This window comes from Alosa alosa, chromosome 24, assembly GCF_017589495.1.
Source record: "Alosa alosa isolate M-15738 ecotype Scorff River chromosome 24, AALO_Geno_1.1, whole genome shotgun sequence".
Classification (NCBI taxonomy): domain Eukaryota; kingdom Metazoa; phylum Chordata; class Actinopteri; order Clupeiformes; family Clupeidae; genus Alosa; species Alosa alosa.
In genome coordinates this window covers 17,946,568-17,967,755 of record NC_063212.1, presented here as the reverse complement: position 1 = coordinate 17,967,755, position 21,188 = coordinate 17,946,568, and the positions used below count along the sequence as shown (strand labels likewise).

General features: G+C 43.1%; 1 protein-coding gene across 1 annotated transcript in view; it reads left to right on the top strand.

The window, feature by feature from the left end:
• The first annotated feature begins 228 nt into the window (after positions 1-228).
• LOC125289301 (mitogen-activated protein kinase kinase kinase 11) overlaps positions 229-21,188 on the top strand; it is a 52,023-nt gene continuing 31,063 nt past the window's right edge. Inside the window, 1 exon segment of the mRNA XM_048236055.1 lies at positions 229-2,122. Coding sequence (XP_048092012.1) covers positions 1,372-2,122 — 751 coding nt within the window. The 5' untranslated portion in view covers positions 229-1,371.

Here is a 21,188-nt window from a genome sequence, read left to right as displayed (position 1 = left end):
TACTGGAAATAGAGTGGATGATATGTGTAGGCTAATACCCTTTTGTTATGTGTTCTCTCTCTCTCTCCAAAGTAGCAAAGGTACAGCATTCTCAGGGCATTTATCGTCAGCGTGGGGAGGGAGGAGACGAGGGAGACGAGAATCGCGTTGTGTCTGTCATCTGATTCTTTTCCTGCTGGGAGAAAAAAAAGTGAGCGAAACCCCACCCTCTCTCGCAGACTGTAAGCACGGACGTAGTGTGGTGCGAGAACGGGACGAGAGAAGGCGTTAGAAGGAACGGGAACATGACAATAAACCTACAAAAAACAACAACGCTTTTCCGGATGTCTGTCTTTAACAGCTCACGAAGATGTTGGATTTAACTTGTGAACTGTCAGAGGACTTTAGGAACTAAATGGTGTCTGCTTGATGTGTGTTTCACTTTAAAAAATAGACCAAGTTTGTTTGTATGGTCCTTCCTGTTCAAAAAACTCGATGGAAAGAAACTTCACTTTCTTCATGTGATCGTTCAAGAACTTGACAGCGTCCTACATCTGCTGAGCAATCACACGATGAGACCGTGAAGATGCCAGAAGAGACGGAATATTATGACCGAAAACGCAGTAGTTTTCGGCTAGGACCGTTACTGACTTTGTGAGAGAGCTGACCAACTTGTCGTATAGCACGGGTGCGCAAAAACTCAATGCTCCTTTCCTGCCATTCTTCTCGACTTCTCTCCGCTTCCTGCTTGTGGTGGTCACGGCACTTAACGACTAAAAATACAGAAAAGTCTAGATGGACAACTGAATCGAGCTGGGATTATTTCGGTCACTTTGTCAGACAATGCGCGATCACTCAACATTTAGAGCAGTTTGTGCTGTTGCGTTGTAATTCTGCTACATTGTTGCAATAAGGACATTCACAGAGTTGTATCTTTTGATTAGACTAAACAGTATTTTTTTATGAAGATTTCCGGATTGCCGTTTTAGTATACGCATTTTATATGATGTGGTAAAATTCATTCGGCTAATAACCAGGAAACGATTTGCAACATGAACTCTTAACAGGCATAGCATTGTCAATCATGCCTTTTTACGCACTGGCACGGTTGACAAAATTATTGCACACAGTGCGCCCTTGTGTTTGACCATTGTCATTTTATATGGAGACATATGCATTCCATGTCTGCTCGTTTCGGTGATATCAGTTCAGCTACAGCTAAACACGACTCTGTGTTTGCTTGCTTGACTTCGGAGTGGATTTTACAAGTCCCTGATGAGCCCACTAAACGCACAGGACAGGGAGAGCGGAGCTATAAAGTACGCATTTGTACTTTATTTTCAATATCTCACAAAATCCAGCCAGGTTTAACCCATCATCGACGTAGGCTCCATGGAGCCGCTGAAGAACATATTCACTCGTGGCGGCCCTCTGTCAAATTGGAAAAATCTCGAACAGTCGCAAAAGGGAAACTTTACCAATCCTGTATGGACCGCGCTTTTCGATTATGAAGCGTCTGGCAAAGACGAGCTCACCCTCCGCAAAGGTGACTTGGTCGAGGTGCTGTCACGGGACTCGGAGATATCCGGGGATGAGGGTTGGTGGGCGGGTAAGGTAAACAATAAAGTTGGCATATTCCCTTCGAACTACGTCTCTTTTAAGCCCAGCGGTTATGGCAAACTACAGGGCAGTGGAGTGGTCGGCCCTGCAGTTGTTGCCGAGTTCCAACCCGAGGCAGTGGATTTTCGGGACCTCAGCTTGGAGGAAGTTATTGGCGTGGGTGGCTTCGGTAAGGTGTACCGTGGGACCTGGAGGGGCGACCTGGTGGCTGTGAAGGCTGCCCGCCAAGACCCAGACGAGGACATAAGCGTCACTGCCCAAAATGTGCGGCAGGAGGCTCGGCTGTTTGCCATGCTCACTCACCCGAACATTATCGCTCTCAAAGGGGTCTGCCTGCAGGAACCAAACCTGTGCCTCATTATGGAGTACGCTGCTGGTGGCCCGCTGAGCCGGGCCCTTGCCGGACGTCGCATCCCCCCGCATGTCCTTGTCAACTGGGCCGTGCAGATAGCCAAGGGAATGCTCTACCTCCACAGCGAGGCTATTGTACCCGTCATCCACAGAGACCTGAAGTCAAACAACAGTAAGTTCATAAATGTACAATATTTCGTTGTGAAATATGCAAGATTGCAAAATGCAAAGTGTTAAGTGCAGCTTTTAACCTCCACAACAGAGCTGTTTTGTAAATTACTAATAGTGAATCCCACCCAGATTACATTTTAGTTTGATATTTCAGTCAGTCACCATATCCTGGTAAACTTCTGTTGGTTTATGATTCCCTTTGGTTCCTTTGGGCAACCAGCCGGACACAGAACCTAGTGAACCAATGTGGAGTAAGATCTTCAGTCAATCACTCGACCTTCAGCCAAAAGCTCAGTTCTGTGTCTAGACAACCCAATCGGACTGTGATGCCACCAAAACAAGTGGCCCATTTTTTTGTATTATTAATTTGGCTACTTCCTGTCCAAAATTCAGGAGACAAAGAGAGAGAGGGAGAAATGGGGACACATTATCATAGATGGAGCCAGGGTCCCAATTTCACGGTGTCCTGTTCAGTCCTCTAAAATTTGCCCTTGAAAGCTCACTTCAAGAGCATGGGGAATTGTGTTTATCAGGCAGAGAAGTTCATGCATTGCCCCACATGAGAGCGGAACTGGCATCTAAAAATGACTCCTGTCCTGCCTCGTAGTTTACTCCAAAACAAGTTGTGCAATAAAAAAAGAGAAGCTTCATTAAGGAAACCAATCCAAAAACCGAAGGTCTCGTTCCTGTTGTTCACACAAGTGTGGACATGTGCAAATGTGTGTGTATAAAGGTGTCTCAAGCTTTACAACAGTTGCTATTAACCATTTATATTTACATTTTATGACAAGTGCAAGATTTGGTTACATTCAAATACACAATTCTCTTTAGTCACATTCAGATAATATGATGTAGGCCTATAGCTTTTATGAACACATTGAATCGTGTTGTAGTGTTGTATTACACAGGCACCAAATCCAGGTACTCAGGAAACCAAAGAAGTCAAGTCAAGTGAAGCCATCTTATGTGTGCAACATCACTTTCTTGGTCCTCCTCTTTGGCAGCCACCCCCCCCTCTCTCTCTCTCGCTCTCTCTCTCTCTTTGTGTCTTTCTATATAAGCTGTAGGAAGATTAAAAAAAAAAAATAGCGACCCCAAAACTCATCCAGTCATCTCACCCAGAGCCTATGTATTCCATTCTTTTATTTTCTTCACTTCCTTCCGTCTCTCTGTTCTCACCCCATCCCTCTCTCCATCCCTCCTTCCTTCACCCGTGTGTGGTGGTGTATACCGAATCACCTCCACCTCTGATTCACCTCTTCCTTATCTCCTTTCCTTCCTCCAGTTGCAGCCCGCGTGCTCCCTTCACCCCATATATGGCCAACTCTCATCCCATTATAGGCCTCTGTGTGTGAATGTGCACTGTGTGAAGGATCACTCTATTGTATGTGGGTCCACGTCTTTGTATATTTTATTCTATCTAATGCAGGTTGTTATGTACAGAACATATAGTTTTTTTTTTATCCCATTTGGTCATTAATGTCTATCTTTATCTTCAGAAGCAATCCGGCTCCAACTATCCCTCTCTCAAAAATGTCTTCATACGCATTTTTACCACACCTCTGTTTGATCACTGGCCTTTCCACTCTCTCACTCTTAATCAACCCCCACGAGCCACCGCCTGCCCCCGACCTGAAGTCTTCTTCTCCTCTCCACTTTTCAATCTCCTCTCATCTTATCTCTTCTGTCTCCTCCCTCTCTCTGTTCCTCGGATATCTCCTCTCCTCTCCACTTTTTTCGATCTCTTCTCTTCTCTTCTCTCCCCCCTTCTCATTTCCGGTGTCTTCTCCTCTCTTTTGTCCTATCTTCTCTCTCTTTCTCCCCCCTTCTCCTCTTTTCCCTTTTCCTCTCATCTCTCTCCTGTATACCACCCCCACCGCCTCACCCCTTCACCCTTGTCCTGCAACAAAGCCGAGGTTTCCATGTGGGCTTTTGTTGTACACATGTAACCACAGGCGGAGAGAGCACACACACAATCCCTGTTCTGTGGCACTGCAATGAGACGCTATCAGCTCTCCAGTCAGTCTCCTTCTGGTCCCAACCCCCGTCTTTTTTTTTTATTATTTTATGAAAAGAGAGAGAAAGAGAGACGGAAAGACGAGGGGGGGGTTATGTCTCAGACCTGCCCTTACTTGTCTCTGTGGCTCAGCTGCACAAGAAAGCAATATCCTGTTGTCTTTTGTGTGTGTGTGTGTGTGTGTCTGTGTCTGTCTGTGTGCGTGTGCTAGGTTTAATGGACGTCTGTGTGTGTGTAAGTGTTTGAGTACATTTTCCTGCCCACCATGTGTGTGTGTGGGATTGTTGGGGGATGGATTTGGCCTGGATGTGTTTGTTTCCCTTCTGATGTATTTCAAAAAGCTCGACAGTGCCGTTCACCCTCAGACAGAAAGAGCAGCCATATCTTACATGTACATGGTTCATTTTCCTCATTTCATTGACTGCTAAAAACAAAAAAATGTGAAATTCCAGAATCAGATTGCCACCATGTTCATATTATTGTATTTTAGATTAGTGCTGCCACTAACGACTAATTTTCTAACGACTAATCTTTCGACTAATTTTTCGATTAGTCGACTAATCTAAACGACTCATTTTTTTAAAAATCAAGTGTTTGTTATTTTGTTGTGTCCGTTTTATTTTGAACTCAACTAAAGGGAAAACGTAAAATATATATCACCCTACTTTTGTTAGAAGCTGTATTACTGTAAGTAAACTGTTCAAAAACATTATGCATTAAAAAAAAACACCCATTTAAAATGCTACCTTATGTCAGACCTTTGTCAGACCTTTGATAGACTTTATTTGTATGCCAGTGTTGCCATGGACATAGACAACTTCTTTGACCTGAGGCCCGGTCATGGCATACTTTGGGGTCATAGGGCCCACCTACATGAACCCACCCCTCATCAAATTATCATTATATCACATCATAATTATTATTGTTACGCTATATTGTTATACATGCACTTCAAAGCAGCCAGTGTTTAAAGTGCTAACATTGTTCACAAAATGTTTGTGAAAACATGCACATCAGAGGACTGCTTTACTAATGTAAAATGTAATTACAATAGTTCCATTGCTTTTGCATGGTTGCCTGATAAATACAACAAAACAATCAAAACAACAGCAATTATATGGGTGTCATCGTTTTGGGATGTTTCCCTCATGCAAGCATCATACACTGGTAGGCAAATGGAAAGAATATTGACATATTTAATTATGCCACAAGCTTTTGGCCACGTTATTCAAATGACTATAAGATACTCTAGATAGTGTATTATAGTCTGTGCTCTGTTTTTATGGAAGTTGCATAAATCCACATTGTTCTATTAAATGTAGTTTCATAATTAAATAGCCTTCCAATAGGATGAATTGGAGCTTTGCTACCAACGTTATCAAGTGGTTTCAGTTCCTCTCGCGCATTGAATGAACGCTCATACCACCATTTAATTGTATGCCTCTATGTTTGATGACACCAAATTAGCAAGTATTTCCTACTGATTGCAGAAACGTTTTCTTTTTCTGTCGGTCCGCGGTTCCTTGTAGCCTGGGTGTTCCCATGCTGCCTTGCGCGCGATTTGATTCACGCTGCTAAGGCAGCCTGGAGACCATGGAGCAAATTTTCGCCTGAGATAGGGAACCAATCACAGAACAGGGGGAAAGCAAGGCGATGATGAGCTATGCACAGGCGCATTTGATAGACATCCGTGGCACCCAATAAACGGATCTGGGCATTTTTTTCAAATACGAGAAAATGAACGTTTGGTTCCCAGACCACGTCTCATTGAGAAGTGGTGGCGCTAGCCAGGCTAGGTTCCTTGATCAATTGCGCAGCAAATTATCAGATGAAGCCCCGGGAATAATTTCACTCCGCGGCTCCGGACCAGCAGTGTCCACGTTACGGCCGGTGCTGGTCCGCGCTGCCCATAGTTTGAGAAACGCTGGACTTTGAAAGGCGACAGGAGTTGAGGACTTTGCAAATGAGCCTAACATCAGCATGTTCAAACCAAGTAGGCTACAGGCACTTTGCGCATCTTACCACATAGGTTACCTCACTTTATCAGTTGGCTTGAATGACATGCCGTTGCGTTGTCAACTTGAGACACTCTTCACTTCATTTATTTCAATTTCCACAATACTATATTAGTCAAAGTCTGGACTAGTGTAACCTACTAGCTTAGCTCCCCCCACTTAGCTCTTAGATGGCAAAAAATGCCGTCGACTAATTTTCATGGTCGATTAGGTCAACTAATCGCGGCAGCACTATTTTAGATCATTCATTCATCAATATCATGTCCGTCAACATTATATTATTTTATAATTTTTTGGAGCAAAATATATGATTTATGAAAGTGTCAGACAGACTTTTTAGTTCTTGGATGACATGACTATTTGCATGTAGCAGGTGCTGTTGTCAGAAGCAATACACACACTACAGGAATGACACCCTTTATCGGTTAATCCTGAACACTCCCTGGAAAAAATTGAATCTTTGGCCTTGGTGGCGTTAACCATATGCCATATAAAGCTTCATAATATATATGGGGTTAACCGCCTTGCCTCAGCCATTGTTGGTGTCCATGTCCTTCATGATCCCACAGCATGCACAACTGATTGTTGCTGCCTCCATTGTGTTCCTACAGAAGGTGCTTATCCCTAAAGTAGCTTGCACACTGCTCCAACAAACGCCAACAAACTCAAAAATTCAGCTGTTGGAAATTGTTTGTTGGTAGTCTTTAAAATGTTCATAAAACCAACTGTCATGTCAAACTCTAACGACTCCATCCAACAAACGCCAACAAACACAGACCCAGCTGTTGGTGTTTGTTGGAGTTTGTTGGCGTTTGTTAGAGCAGTGTGCTTTAAAGTTGCTCCAGGAGGACTCTCTTTGTAATTGGTTCACTCTAAGTCATTGAACAAGAGCATCAGTGAAATGACGAATAATTTAATAATGTCTAGGCTAATGGGGAGAGAAAGGATGTGGCTTATCCACTCTTTCAAACTATCCTCCTCCACCTCTTGTCATAACCTCTGTATTATTCACCAATGTCCAGCCTTCGGTCTAGTTCTATCTGATTCTTCCTCCCTTCTTCTCTTGCTTTGGTACCTGCTTGTGATGACCAAAGGCCTGTAACAATTATTACATAATCACCCGAGGGCCATTTTATTAGCTGACTGCAATCATATTGTGCTATCGTGAGAATCATTTTGATTCATCATCAGTATATAAGATGATTGTTTCTTTTTACCCCATGCGGCTGGATGACACTAATAGAGATGTCATATTTCCATCATCCATGTTGTTCTTCACTGTTTGAGGTGTGATTGGCCCTCTTTTAATGATGCCCTCTCAATACAACCCATTACGTTTTTATGTATGTCAAATCTGTCTTATGTAGCTTTATTTACAATGCTTGAATGCATTTAGAATGTTCCAATGTTCAATGCTAAGACATGGCTCTTCTACGTAAGGTATTTGTATTTTAAACATTTAAATTATGATGTTAATTATAGCTTATACTATGATAGTGAACATAAAAAGACTAATTATTGATTGTCACACATATAATTGGCATTAAATCATTAACCGCTCAGTACAATTCTATGTGGATCTTGTCATAATGTTATAAATGATTTGTGTCTGCCATTAGATGATAAAGCAGAGTTCTACAGACTCAAAAACCATCAGTGTAAGTAAAACCCTTATAGGTCCCTCTATAGGAAAACAACAGAGACCTCTTTTGTATTACCAGACTATTTACCCACCTCACACCTTGCAGGCGTATGCCTGTAGTCTCGGCCTGTTGTCGAAGGCTCTCTCTCTTGGCCCTGTACGCTTCAGTGTGTTTCCACAGTCTCTTTTGTTTGTGTCTCCTAGTCTGGGCCTGGGAGTCCACCAGGGATCAGGGAAAGGAGAGAGAGAGAGAGAGAGAGAGAGAGAGAGAGAGAGAGAGAGACAGACAGATATATGCATGCATGTTTCTATAGAGGGTTAGCCAAGCACTCAAGAGAGAAGGAACAGGGTCAGTATAGTCAAAATAGAAAAAGTACTAACTGGGTTAGTAAAAAGTACTGAGTTCAGTGTTGGTGTACTGTACACATCTGTTCCCAGCCATCTTGGTGTGCGTCTGTGTCTTTTGTTATCAGTGATTGTGTGTAGCTGTACACGAGTGCTTACAAAAGCCTCATCAGTCTGAATTGATATTTTTCAGAGGCTGTACCAACCACTTTTTGATTCAGGTTAGTGAATGGCTGAGAAAGTCACTCCCTCTGAGTCAGTGCTGTTTTCAGAAAGCGGACTTTCTCACGGAGACGATGTACTTGACTTGTTGATGACTGATAAGTTTTGACGATGCATGATGATGATGACATTTGTCAACAGTAACAGGTTGGCTCTTAGTGAAGCTATTAAGCAATGGAGCAAAGGCAGCACATGTGAAATAGTATTTAGCAACAGGGGTCAAAAGGTGAGGGCTCATATGAGTCAGTGCAGTCATAGGTCTGACCGAAACGGACAAAATCCTGCTTTCTAGGACAGCACGCAGCAAGGCATCGAGGCATGTCTGCATAAAATATTTTATTTTATTCTGCCTTCTAGATACTTTTAGTTTGCCGAATTTTGAAAGCCGGTGATTTATTTAGATTTAACATAGGCCCGAACGTTGGGAAGGCCCATTCATGTGAATGGAACGTTCTGCAGCACTCTGAAGAGCCGTGTAATAAGTATCCTTCATGCAGCCTTCAACGTCCAGAATTCTATTGAATTATGAAGTCAGCTGTCAGTATCGTGGCAACGGTGTCCCAACAATAAATAAATGGAAGGCGCTGCTTGTGGTGCTGTCTTGCTGGGCTGTCTGAACAAAGCTGGTACCTTCATAGCTGGTACCTTGATGCCTGCTACAGCAAGTGACTTGTTCGACAGTTGAAGTCAGCAAGGCTGCAGGGCGATGCCCTCTGTTTCGGTCAGACTCATAATCTGCAATTGCAGTGTTCAGTTCAGTGTTGTCTTGTCATATAAAAGTCCTATATAAGTAAGTACTATATAAGTATAGTCAGTATATATACTCTTTTGATCCCGTGAGGGAAATTTGGTCTCTGCATTTATCCCAATCCGTGAATTAGTGAAACACACACAGCACACAGTGTACACACAGTGAGGTGAAGCACACACTAATCCCGGTGCAGTGAGCTGCCTGCATCAACAGCGGTGCTCGGGGAGCAGTGAGGGGTTAGGTGCCTTGCTCAAGGGCACTTCAGCCATGCCTACTGGTCGGGGTTTGAACCGCCAAACCCTCCGGTTACACGTCCGAAGTGCTAACCAGTAGGCCACGGCTGCCCCAAAAAAAAGTATATATGATACCACAATTAGGACTTTGATATGATACAATGCATTTTTTATGCCTATTTTTATGCCTATACTGAAATTATACGAAAAACCTTAAACATCAGTAATAGAAGTAATAGAATAGGCCTAGACGACCGAACATGGAACTTAAAATGATTTCCTTAAAACTACAATGGGGTAAATACCTTTCTAGTATTGGTGTGCCGTGCAACACTAGTCCAGTGTTTTCTAAATTAACCAATGTCCTATGTATTTATGGTGTTAGGATGTAATCAGGATCTGATTGTATCTGAAATTATAACCGACTGAGTTAATTCATCGGTTGAACTTGAACACTGTTGCCTTAAAGAGATGCAGTCCATGACTCTGGCCAGCATTTGTCGAAATTTTAACTCCAGTTTGTTTCGAGCACACAGTCACCGAACGGACACTCAGTGGGCCGAGAGTAGCAATTTGCTGAATTTAACAAAAAAAAAGTGGATTAGAGGTACGAATGACCATGTTAATCAGCTCATTATCTTAACTTACCGCTGTTGTCAGCGTGGCTGGAATCAGTTGATTACCTGACTCTTGTCAGCATTGCCTGAAACTAATTCACTAAATATTGTTTACTGTAATTGGTGCTGGCTGAATTGGTTCATTATCTGCCTTAACTGGTCGAGGGGGCTGTCTGACTCTGTAGCGGGTCAGTGTGCGAATAAGATAAATGCTCTGCGTGTGCGTTTGCGTGCGTGTGTTCAGTGGTAGAGGAGAGAGGCCACGTGTTGTTGGGGGAGAAGGTGCTGAGTGGACAGTTTCTCTGAGGAGGCCGTAGAGACTGAGGGCCCGTCCACACACGACCAGTGGCCTCTTTAGGCCTGGCCATTTGGGGATATTTTTTTGGAATATTACTGCCTGGATTAATCTTTTTTTTTTTTTTACAAATTGCATTTTATTGTATCTCATATTAAAACATGTTGTACCTTAATGGTAGCCTGGGAGAAGCCAGACAAACCTGTTAGCGAATTTGAATTTGCTCTGCAGGTCGGTCTGGTAGGGAGGCCATTGAAACCCATTTCCAACATTTCAAAACCCCAGGGACCAATCACAATTGCCAATACTCTGTCAGAAGTGTACCAATACTTGGTATGATTAAATAAAACTGACTTGACTTGACTTGACAACCAATGGCTGTGCTGATGGCAACAGGGTTAAACAGAATACAGTTGTGTATTTTCTTTGAAACGGAATAAACAACTGCATTTAAAAACTTTATTTACAAAAAAAGAGTTAATTGTTGCACTTTAGAAACCATTTGGTAAGAGTTTAATTTACCAATTTAAGTTTAATTTCACTGCTTGCTACACCCCTGCAAGTCATAAATCAATGTAGTCTTTCGAGACCCACTCTCAATCTCAATTGAGATATACTGTACAGTCTGGTTTCAACAAGGTTACCTTCATAGAAGTTTTTTTCAGATTAATTTTAAATGAAAGGTACCATCAACAATTCTGGAACCAAACAACCCGAGCCGTATAAAGGTATGGCTCTGAACTCCTCAATCCTCTCCCTACCCAGCCTAATGGATAGTCATGGATAGCATGGAATGTAACAGATAACAGGATGACAATGCCAAGAATTATCTTCCTCAAACAATGAAAGAGTGGATCAGGGAGAATGAAGAATCATCTCCACAGATATATTGGCCACCACAGTATTGAGTATTGAGAGTATTGACTTCCCGTCTTTCAAATATTCTGAAGAAGATTTTACGCAGAGCTTAAATGACATGAGAAAGAATCTTGAAAAATAATGGAACTGCAATAGGATCAACTGAGAAAAGTTTGGTAATGACCCCTGTCTACCTGGTCTCTCTCTCTCTCTCTCTTTCTCTCTCTCTCTCCCACTGTCTCTCTGTCTCAGACTTGCTTGCATAATAATAATAACATACATAAGCCTTCACAGAAACACAATGTATGCCAGCACGGCACAGTAAAACATACAGAATCTGTCCCCAAGATTCAGGCTGCGCGGACAAATATTCACACAGACACAGACACACACACGCACACTTGCATACACATGCTCCCTAAGATAGCTGGAAAAATCGTGGGAAAGTGCCAAACCATGCACTTGCTCTTGATCCACACGTCCACAGAACTCTCTCTCTCACACACACACACACACACACACACACACACACTACTTCTGGTCCACAGAATCATTCCCCCAATACACACACACCACTCTCACCCCCGTCAAGGAGACAAGTATCTGATACATCTGCCTACCAGCATGTTTTCATTGAGAGCCTCACCGCTCCACACTGAAAACATCTCCACATTTGAAAGCTAGCACTCACATCTCTCTCTCTCTCGGTCTCTCTCTCCTCTCCCTGTCTCTATCTCTCTCTCGCACACATGTAAAATACTCCTAGACAGTCCCTCATTCAGTCACACTCATACAGCGTACACAGCACACGCCAGCATTCCTCGTTTCAGCCAAGTGATTCCCATGTGGGTAATTAAGACATTTCTCCCATACTGGGGGCAACAGCACTCTTGCCGTTAAAAAAAACTTTCCATGAAGTTTCGATCCGGATGAACAAACGTAAATCCCTTTACTATGTCTTGGCAGTTACTTCCTGATCTTTAGTCCACTGAGCAGTGGAATAGAATAATGTACCAGGCGGCTACAGAAGTACAGGTGGGTCTCCAAAAATTAGAATATTGTGGAAATATGAACTATTATATAAATATTTCATATATTCTAAATAAAAGGAAATATTTCAAGCCATTTTTTTGGGTTTGCTATCAGCAGAGGCACTGAGAGAGATTGAGAGGCCAGTTTGCCATTCAATTCGGACTTTAAAGCAACACTATGTAGTTATTTTACCTTAAAGTAATGGCTTCAAACTCACTTTAAACCAGCCCACAACCCAGACATCGCAAATTGGTTTACGGTAATTGTGTAATAACCTACTATTTGAATGAAACTGTGTAATATTACCTCGTCAGTCGACATGGCTCTTTGGAGATTATCTTTGGTTTGTAAACAAATCCACTTGTAGGATGTCCAGGGAGACTGGGGGAAGCCATGAGTGGTACTTACGACAGTTGTGTAAAATAAAAGTACTCCGCAACTGTAAGGGGTGGCAAAAAAACCTGAAACAACATTGGATACCTTTAACATGCTTTCAAGGACAGTGACTGTAGACCGTTTGTATATCTTAGGAATGAGAAATTCTTTTGGTCTGAGCATTGTGTTGTGTGACCCCTGCCGCTTCATTATTTCCAATGTGATCCCCGTTAAGTGTTATTGTAATCCTAATACAGTAGCCTATGTATATACTGTTAATACGGATTTTCAATAATGTTATACAGAATTTGTTTATTTGAACTAATGTTATTTGTGAGGTATAAGTTATGTATAACTGATGATCTGTTTCTGTTACAACAAACAGATGCAGACAAACATTGTTTTGGCAAAGTGCATAACCACAGAATAATTTGAATGACTATAAAAATCTAAATATATTTTCAAATCATAGTAAAACTCTGTCACCCTTTTGACAGAAATTTATGGCTGGCTATTAATGGCAAGTGGATTTGAGACCACAGTCAACCTCAGAATAAAAATTTGATGACATGCTATCAACGGTGGAATTTGATAGTGTGGAGATTTGAATGGCAGCAAAGTGTTGTCGGTGGTTACTGTTGCCAAGTGTCAGTCGGAGTTCTAATTAGTCATGGCCTTGCAGTATGGTGGGAGTGTGGACGTGGCAGAAAAACCTTTCCTGTGTCAAGAGGAGTGAGGTGCACAAACATGGAGACAGCGGCGTGCTTCTTGCCAAAGCTTCCCTCATTAGCTGCACCGCTTACTTTCGACACCGGCACAGACCAACGATACAACACCAAATTCATCACTGTCAAAATCTGACAGTGAGCTTTCCGCGATGCCTCATTCATCAGCTGTGTGTGAACCAGAGAGCAAGAGGAGAGGAAGAGGGAAGAGGAAGGGGGGGGAAGAGAGAGAGAGAGAGAGAGAAAATGAACAAGGTTATCGAGGCCATCTATCAGCTGGTTTTCCATCGTGTGGCATTCTGTAGTCTGTCAGTGGAGGAGGTAGGTGGAGGGGGTGGTGTGCCGATGTGGCCACCCTCACCCTCACCCCTCCCCCACCCTCACCCTCACCCTCACCCCTACTCCCACCCTCACCCTCACCCTCACCCCTACTCCCACCCTCACCCCTACTCCCACCCTCACCCTCACCCTCACCCCTCACCCTCACCCTCACCCCTACTCCCACCCTCACCCTCACCCTCACCCCCACCCCTACTCCCACCCTCACCCTCACCCCTACCCTCACCCTCACCCTCACCCCTACTCCCACCCTCACCCCTACTCCCACCCTCACCCTCACCCTCACCCTCACCCTCACCCCTACTCTCACCCCTATACCCACCCTCACCCTCACCCCTACTCCCACCCTCACCCTCACCCCTACTCCCACCCTGGTGCCGCTGTCTGTATGGTGTTATTTTGGAACCGCTGCCTCTAGCCTCCATCCGGATGTGGATGCGGGAAAAGGAGGGGTTCCCACAGACAGGTACCAGGTGCACCTCGGAGACTGGAGAGGGCACATCCAGTGTTTATTTACATTCATATTTATTTGCGTAACTATCACAACGAAGCACACAGCATTGACCATGGATTGTTTTTGTGTGGCGATTTGCACGGGAATGATAAAGGGTTTGATAAGGGAAAGAAGGGAATCAAAAGCATTTTGTTGTACTATGTAGTAAGACTATGTACTGTAGAATGTTTTCTTGAGTGGTCCTGGAGAACACTTCTCTTTTTTTTTTTTTAAAGTTTAACTTTCAGTAGTTATGACATTCTCTGAACTCTGTGTACAGTGTAGACAGTCAGGGGACCTTCACAAGACCTTCTGCTAAGAACTCACTATAATTTATGTTTTTCAGAAGATGGCCAAACAGTGGTTTTAAGCATACGCATTGCATTTTCGCAGGCCGACTTCAATGTAGTTGTATAATAGTGCTGTTTGTAAAATCGTTAAAACCGCTCGTTAAAACATCCGAAGCAAAGTGAGAGAGATCTTTTTTTAATGTCCTAATAAATATATAAAAAAAAAAAAATTACTCTGTTGTGTTTCTGGTTGCCTTGGACATTTGGACTGATGTGGACTGTTTGCAGTCTGTTGAAAACAGAGAGAGAGAGAGGGAGAGGAAAAAAGAGACACTCTGAGGTCAAGCCGTACAGGAAGTCGGACAGAAGCTTCCCAATCCCAGCACTGGCATGACACTTTTCCAGGCCACGGAGTTGTTTGCCTCGCTCCGGTCCGACTTCCTCCCTAAGCGCTCCTTCTGAACCTTCAACCTCCAGCGCTGCTCACTGTTCACAACAACATTTCACAACTCCCAGAAAATCTCTTCAGATTTTTAAGTCTGTTTTTTGACTGATCTCGTTTCCCGGCAGTGTTTTTACAGTAAAAGTTTGTGGGAGTTGCTTGCACTGCAGTTGGCCATGCAGCACAACTTTGTGTTTCTTTAAAGACCACCTCCGTTGAATACTCTTCGCTATATCAAAAAAATGTGTGCAACCAAATCATGTGTTGGGGCCATCAACTGACAAGCAGCGATAGCAGTGCGACCAGTGAAAAGAAATCTTTAAGATGTGTTTGTTCTTCATAAAATGGGTTGTTACCGTGTGTGTGTGTGTGTGTGTCCTTGTCTGTATATACCCCTCCATGTCTGTCTCTGAGTGTGTTTATTTGTGTGTACACACACCACTGTGTACCTGTGTGTGTCTTTACCTGTGTAAATACCTGTGTGTGTGTGTGTGTGTGTGTGTGTGTGTGTGTGTGTGTGTGTGTGTGTGTGTGTGTGTGTGTGTGTGTTAGTGTTAGTGGGATGGCTTGGTGAGTTGGGTGGTAATTTTCCCCTGGGCAGTGTCACAGTAGACAGGCAGGTGTCTGCAGGATCTCACACACACACACACACACACACACTGCTCTGAGACAGTGTGCAAACAGTTGAGTCTCACTGTGTTCACTGCTAGTCAAACATTAGCGGTTGGATTGATTCAGGCAACATTGTGTGTGTGTGTGTGTGTGTATGTGTGTGTGTAACATTGTGTGTGTGTGTGTATGTGTGTGTATGTATGTGTGTGTGTGTTTGATAAAAAGATGGAGAGAAAATGGAGTGTGTGTATGTGTGAGTGAGAGAGACAGAGAGAAAGATGGTGTTTGTTTGAGTGTGTGTGTGTGTATGAGAGAGCCAGACTACATCAGCCATAAGAAGCTAGTTGTTCAGGCGGAGTATGCAGCCACAGTGACTTGAATTTTTACTAGTATGCCTATGTAATTCCATGTTTATCCATGTTTGTGCTACTTTGCCAAGAGGCTGGCCTTGCAGCTTTGTATGCGTGTACGTGTGTGTGTTTGTGTGTTTGTGTTTGTGTATGTGCGTGTGTTAGTGTGCATTTGTGTGTCCCATTTTCTCATGTGCGCCTTTCTTCCTTCACACACACATCCCCACCTTCGTCCCACCCATAAGCCCTACAGCCTGACCTCAAGACTCCAGCCAAGACGAGGAAGTGTGTGTGTGTGTGTGTGTGTGTGTGTGTGTGTGTGTGTGTGTGTGTGTGTTGGGGTGAGTGGGTCATTTCCCAGAGTAAGAAGAAGCCAATCCAGGTTAAACTTCAGCTCTGCACCACACTGCTAGCTCACACGTAGCTCTGAGCAGCAGTTAATAAGTGTTAATAGGTCACTAATTACATAACGCAAAGAGATCTGCTTAACTACACACACACACACACACACACACACACACACACACACACACACACACACACACACACACACACACAAGAAGATCACAATGTAAATGTTACATCACATGCTGTTCTCCAATTGCTTATTCAGTGTTTTATATCCTTGTTCTTAAAACAAACTGGCAAAACTGGCTTAATTCAATTCAATTCAATTCAATGACATGTAATGTAATTATTTAAAGACAGTCCAACATGTCAATATGCTTTTGAAACCCTTGGCACAGTCAGAACAGGAGGGACCTCTCGGGCAGAGCTCCAGTTGCTTTAGCAGGCACCCCTGGGCAGAGGTGGAAAGTAACGAAATACATTTACTCACGTTACTGTATTGAGTAGTTTTTCTGTGTATTTTGTATTTTTTAAGTAGTTTATAAAATCGGTATTTTAAATTTTACTTGATTACATTTTGAGTGAAGTATTGTACTTCGCTACATCAAAAATCCCATCCGTTACTTGAGTAAAAAAAAGTTAAGACTAACGAAACAGAAAGGGAGAGAGAAAAAATCGTGCCCTAAACCACTAGCCTAGTGATAATGATCAGCATGTAGGCTAGCCTACAACAGGACATGAATCAAGCTAGCGCCATGCAGTCTTTCTGAAAGTGATGGAGATGGAGCTGGATCACGAGATGCATCAGATTACATGTCTAGGCTATGTATTTTCCACTATTTCAATGGGTTGTCTCAGTTCGTTTTAGCACTAATGATTATGGAGATATTCAAGCAAACACCATGGGATTTAGTGTTTTTTGGCGTTTGTGCTCACCTTTCTTTGGAAAGAAGTTGATTAGCAGTTGTTTCCCCTCATTTTAATGTCTCTCTTTTTCCTGTTTTGGACTTTTTTTTTGGTAACCTGACTTGGCTTTCTTGGAGAAAGACATTGCACCAGCAGCACAACAATGAGCGGTCCACTAGGCCCACTAGCGATGCTCAGCTAAATAAACAAAAGATACTGTTGACTACCTAATGAATCGTGCAGGCGGACTAAACCATTTAGCTCTTTAGCAAGGGAGAGTGAGAGTGACCTTAGACAGTTTTCACTATGTTGTATACAAAATTACAGTCAGTCAAACTATTTCGTCTGACATTCATTTTGACATTTAAAGTAGGAAGTTAAAGGAAGGAAGTTAAAATATTCAGGTAAAATAAATATATGGTGGAAATAAGTATTGAACACTTAAATGTTTTTTCAGTAGCCTACTTAGCCTAAACTTCCAGTGAGTCTTCGAATTTTTCACCACACATTATATTAACACACATATAAAAAATACAAACATAAGAGTTATGTGTAATAAAGTGGAATGACACAGGAAAAAAAGTATTGAACGTTCCTACTGAAATTTCTTCAATACTTTGTGGAAAGCCTTTGTTTGTAATGACAGCTTCAAGACATTTCCTGTATGAGAAAACGTATTAGTCGCAGTATCAGGTGTGATTTTGGCCCAGGGGTCCCTCTTGTGAATCCTGATCTTTAGTTACTTCCAGAACTGTTTAATTGAATTTAATTGAATTGGCTGCCTTCAAGTCTTTTTGGAGCTTTCTCCAAGTGGTCCTTGGCTCTTGGAATTGACTATCCTTCTGACTCCCTGATCAGAAATATTGTGAGGAGATCCTGTGCATGGCTGGTTGATGATGCAGTGATGTTCCTTCCACTTGCAGATAATGGCTCCCATGCTGCTTACTGGAATATTCTGAAGTTTTGAAATGCATCTGTAACCAGTTCCATTGATGTTTGCAACAATAAGGTTGCAAAGGTCTTGGGAGAGCTTTTTGCTTTTATCCATCATGAAATGTTTCTTGTGTGACACCTTGGTAATGAAAAACTTTTTTTATAGCCCATCAATATGTAGGCTACTAACTAAGCTTATATTCATTTGCACAGATAGAAAGGATAACTACTCTCTAACTACTTACAGATTCCAGCTCGTTCCTTCCCTTTCCTTAGTGCTTTTTCTTAGCGTGTTCAATACTTTTCCCCTGTGTTATTCCACTTCAATACACATGACTCTACTTATGGAGTTGTTTGGATTTTTTATGTGTGGATTACCTGAGTTATTACTAATGCCTGGTGAAAATGTTGTGCCCCCCGTAATCCACCTTTCAAGGGCCCTCTCCTCCATTGGGGTCCTAGTACTTCCCACTTTTCCCCCCAGTTCAACACCCTTTAATCTGCTGAACCTTCTGCTCGTTTCCAAATATAAAAAAAACTCTGCAACTCAACATTGGCCTGCCTGTCTCAGCTGCCTGTGAGGGGCTTTTCAGTTGTGCTGGATTACTGTTCACTGCAAAGTGACCAAGGATGAGTGCAACTAACTTTGAAAATCAACTACTGCTCAAACTTAAAGGAGAACTCCAGTGATTTTTGACATTTTTGACATTTCTCAACGTCACCGAGTACTGTCGGTATGAACAAAACTGAAACAATCGGTTTTACCTAGCTCGAGTTGAGTTGAGCTCGAGCTCTACACACTGGGAGCATGAACATGGCTGCATTAGCTGCTGGCTGCAGCAACTCGAGCTAGGACCAAAGTCCTTTTAGGCAAGTATTTCCACTCTGCGTCCATATTGCAACGCTTTTTGGGCACTTATCGGGCATCTATTTCTGCAGAAATGCGTGTGCGTAAGGTTTCACGACACCAATCTTGCTCCAGCGACGAGATCACAACAACAATCAATCCCCCCCCCCAACCAAAAAAAAAAAAAGTAACTAAGTAACTTTTACTTAAAGTACATTTTAAATGAACTACTTTTTACTTTTACTTGAGTACATTTTCAGATCGGTATTTTAACTTGTACTTGAGTAAAATTTCATCAAAGTATTGGTACTTTTACTTGAGTACAATATTTTCTTACTTTTTCCACCTCTGCCCCTGGGCATATATGAAGTGATACTGGGGCAAGAGGAGAGAGCTGGGCTGCACCCCTGGGCATATATGAAGTGATACTGGGGCAAGAGGAGAGAGCTGGGCTGCATCCCTGGGCATATATGAAGTGATACTGGGGCAAGAGGAGAGAGCTGGGCTGCACCAAAGCACTCCTGAATTCCTGCATCCTCTGGCCCAGTAACCTTTTAATGTGTGACGCCTCTCTCTATTCCTCCCTGGGCGGGCATTCATCCCTCCATCTCTTCTCCTCTACCCAGTCTTCCTGTCTCTCCCTCTTTCTTTCCTTCCTGTGTTCACTCACTCCGTCTGTCTGACCCCCCCCCTCTCCTTTCCTCTCTCCTTGTCCCTCTTTCTCACCCTGCTTCCATCTTTTTCTATATGTCTTAAGTCCTTCGTTCTTTCCTTCCGTTCTCTCTACCTCTTTTCCTCTCTCTTTGTCCCTATTTTTCATGCTCCTTACTTCTCTCTCTTTCCCTCTGTTCTTCTATCTCTCTCTCTCTCTCCCTTGTTCACAAACTCCCCCCTCTATTCCTCTTTCTCTCCAGCCCCCCCCCCCCCTCTCTCTCCTGTGGGTCCCATGGCTGCCAGACAGTCAGTATGGCAGTGGCGCGGTCCCTGCGGGGACAAAGCTCCCGTTCTTCCTGGGGAAAGCCCCCTCCACTGCCGGAATTCTCCTCTCGCCTACGGGCACAAATCCGCACCGGCACAGGGAGTCTGGAGGGGAGGGGAGAGAGGGAGAGAGAGAGAGAGAGAGAGAGAGAGAGAGAGAGAGAGAGAGGGGAGTTAGATAGCTAGACACAGAGAGAGAAATGTAGAAATAAAGAGGTGTGGAGTTGGAGAGGAAGGTTGTGAGAAGCAACGTTTTAAAGAGACACACAGTGATAGGGGTGTGTGTGTCTTTTTAAACCAGAAATCTTAAAGCTGATCACGGTGAACGAAAGGACAATAAAGATCTCCCTAAAATCAGCTATAATTGTAGTTTGATCGTTCTTTTAATCTGATGTGTTTGTCAAAAACACCCTCATAGGAAACAGTTATCAGTTGTTGTATCAACAAGTTCTTGTTGTTGGTGGTGGTGTTGGGTGTTGTTGTTTTTCCCAACAACAAAATGCAAACAGAGAATGGTTGTCATGGCCACCACAGAACATATCCTTGTGTAACTGCTGCTGTTTCAGGAAGGCTGTACCAGAGAGGGTTAAAGCGTAGTAATCAAGGATCTTTGGCTGTACTATCTCTCTCTCTTTCATAAGAATGTCTAATCAGAATGACTCTAACATTCTTACCTTTTTCTGCCATCTTGGCACCAGGCCTAAAGATATGATGAAGGAAACTGAGAGTGGCCATTCTTCTTGCTGTGGTGGACATTTCATCACACTGTAATTTTCAAATATATACATACTTTTACTACATTATCTATTAGCTATAGCTTAGCGTTGCTAGTCAGCTCACCTCATTAGTGGGAGAAGCTCTCAAGGGAGTGCCCCCAGCTTAGTTGATGCATAACTGTAGTGAAAAACAGTCTGCCACAGTGCTCTGAAATGAGAATCTTAACTGCAGTTTCAGCTGGCTTTGTTGTTAATTAGCTAATTTGCTTGCTAGCTAAAAAAAAGATTTTCAGATGACAGACTAGCCTCACACAACCTTCACATTTAGTGGTAGAACAGATTAGGGCATTCCACAGTAAGCACCCATTACACTTACATTTATTTAGTCAGAGTACACCTTTTGCAGAAGCAACATACACCATAGTCCAGGTACACATAAGTATAAGTATGCTCTTTTGATCCCGTAAGGGAAATTTGGTCTCTGCATTTATCCCAATCCGTGAATTAGTGAAACACACACAGCACACAGTGTACACACAGTGAGGTGAAGCACACACTAATCCCGGCGCAGTGACCTGCCTGCATCAACAGCGGCGCTCGGGAAGCAGTGAGGGGTTAGGTGCCTTGCTTAAGGGCACTTCAGCCGTACCTACTGGTCGGGGTTCAAACCGGCAACCCTCCGGTTA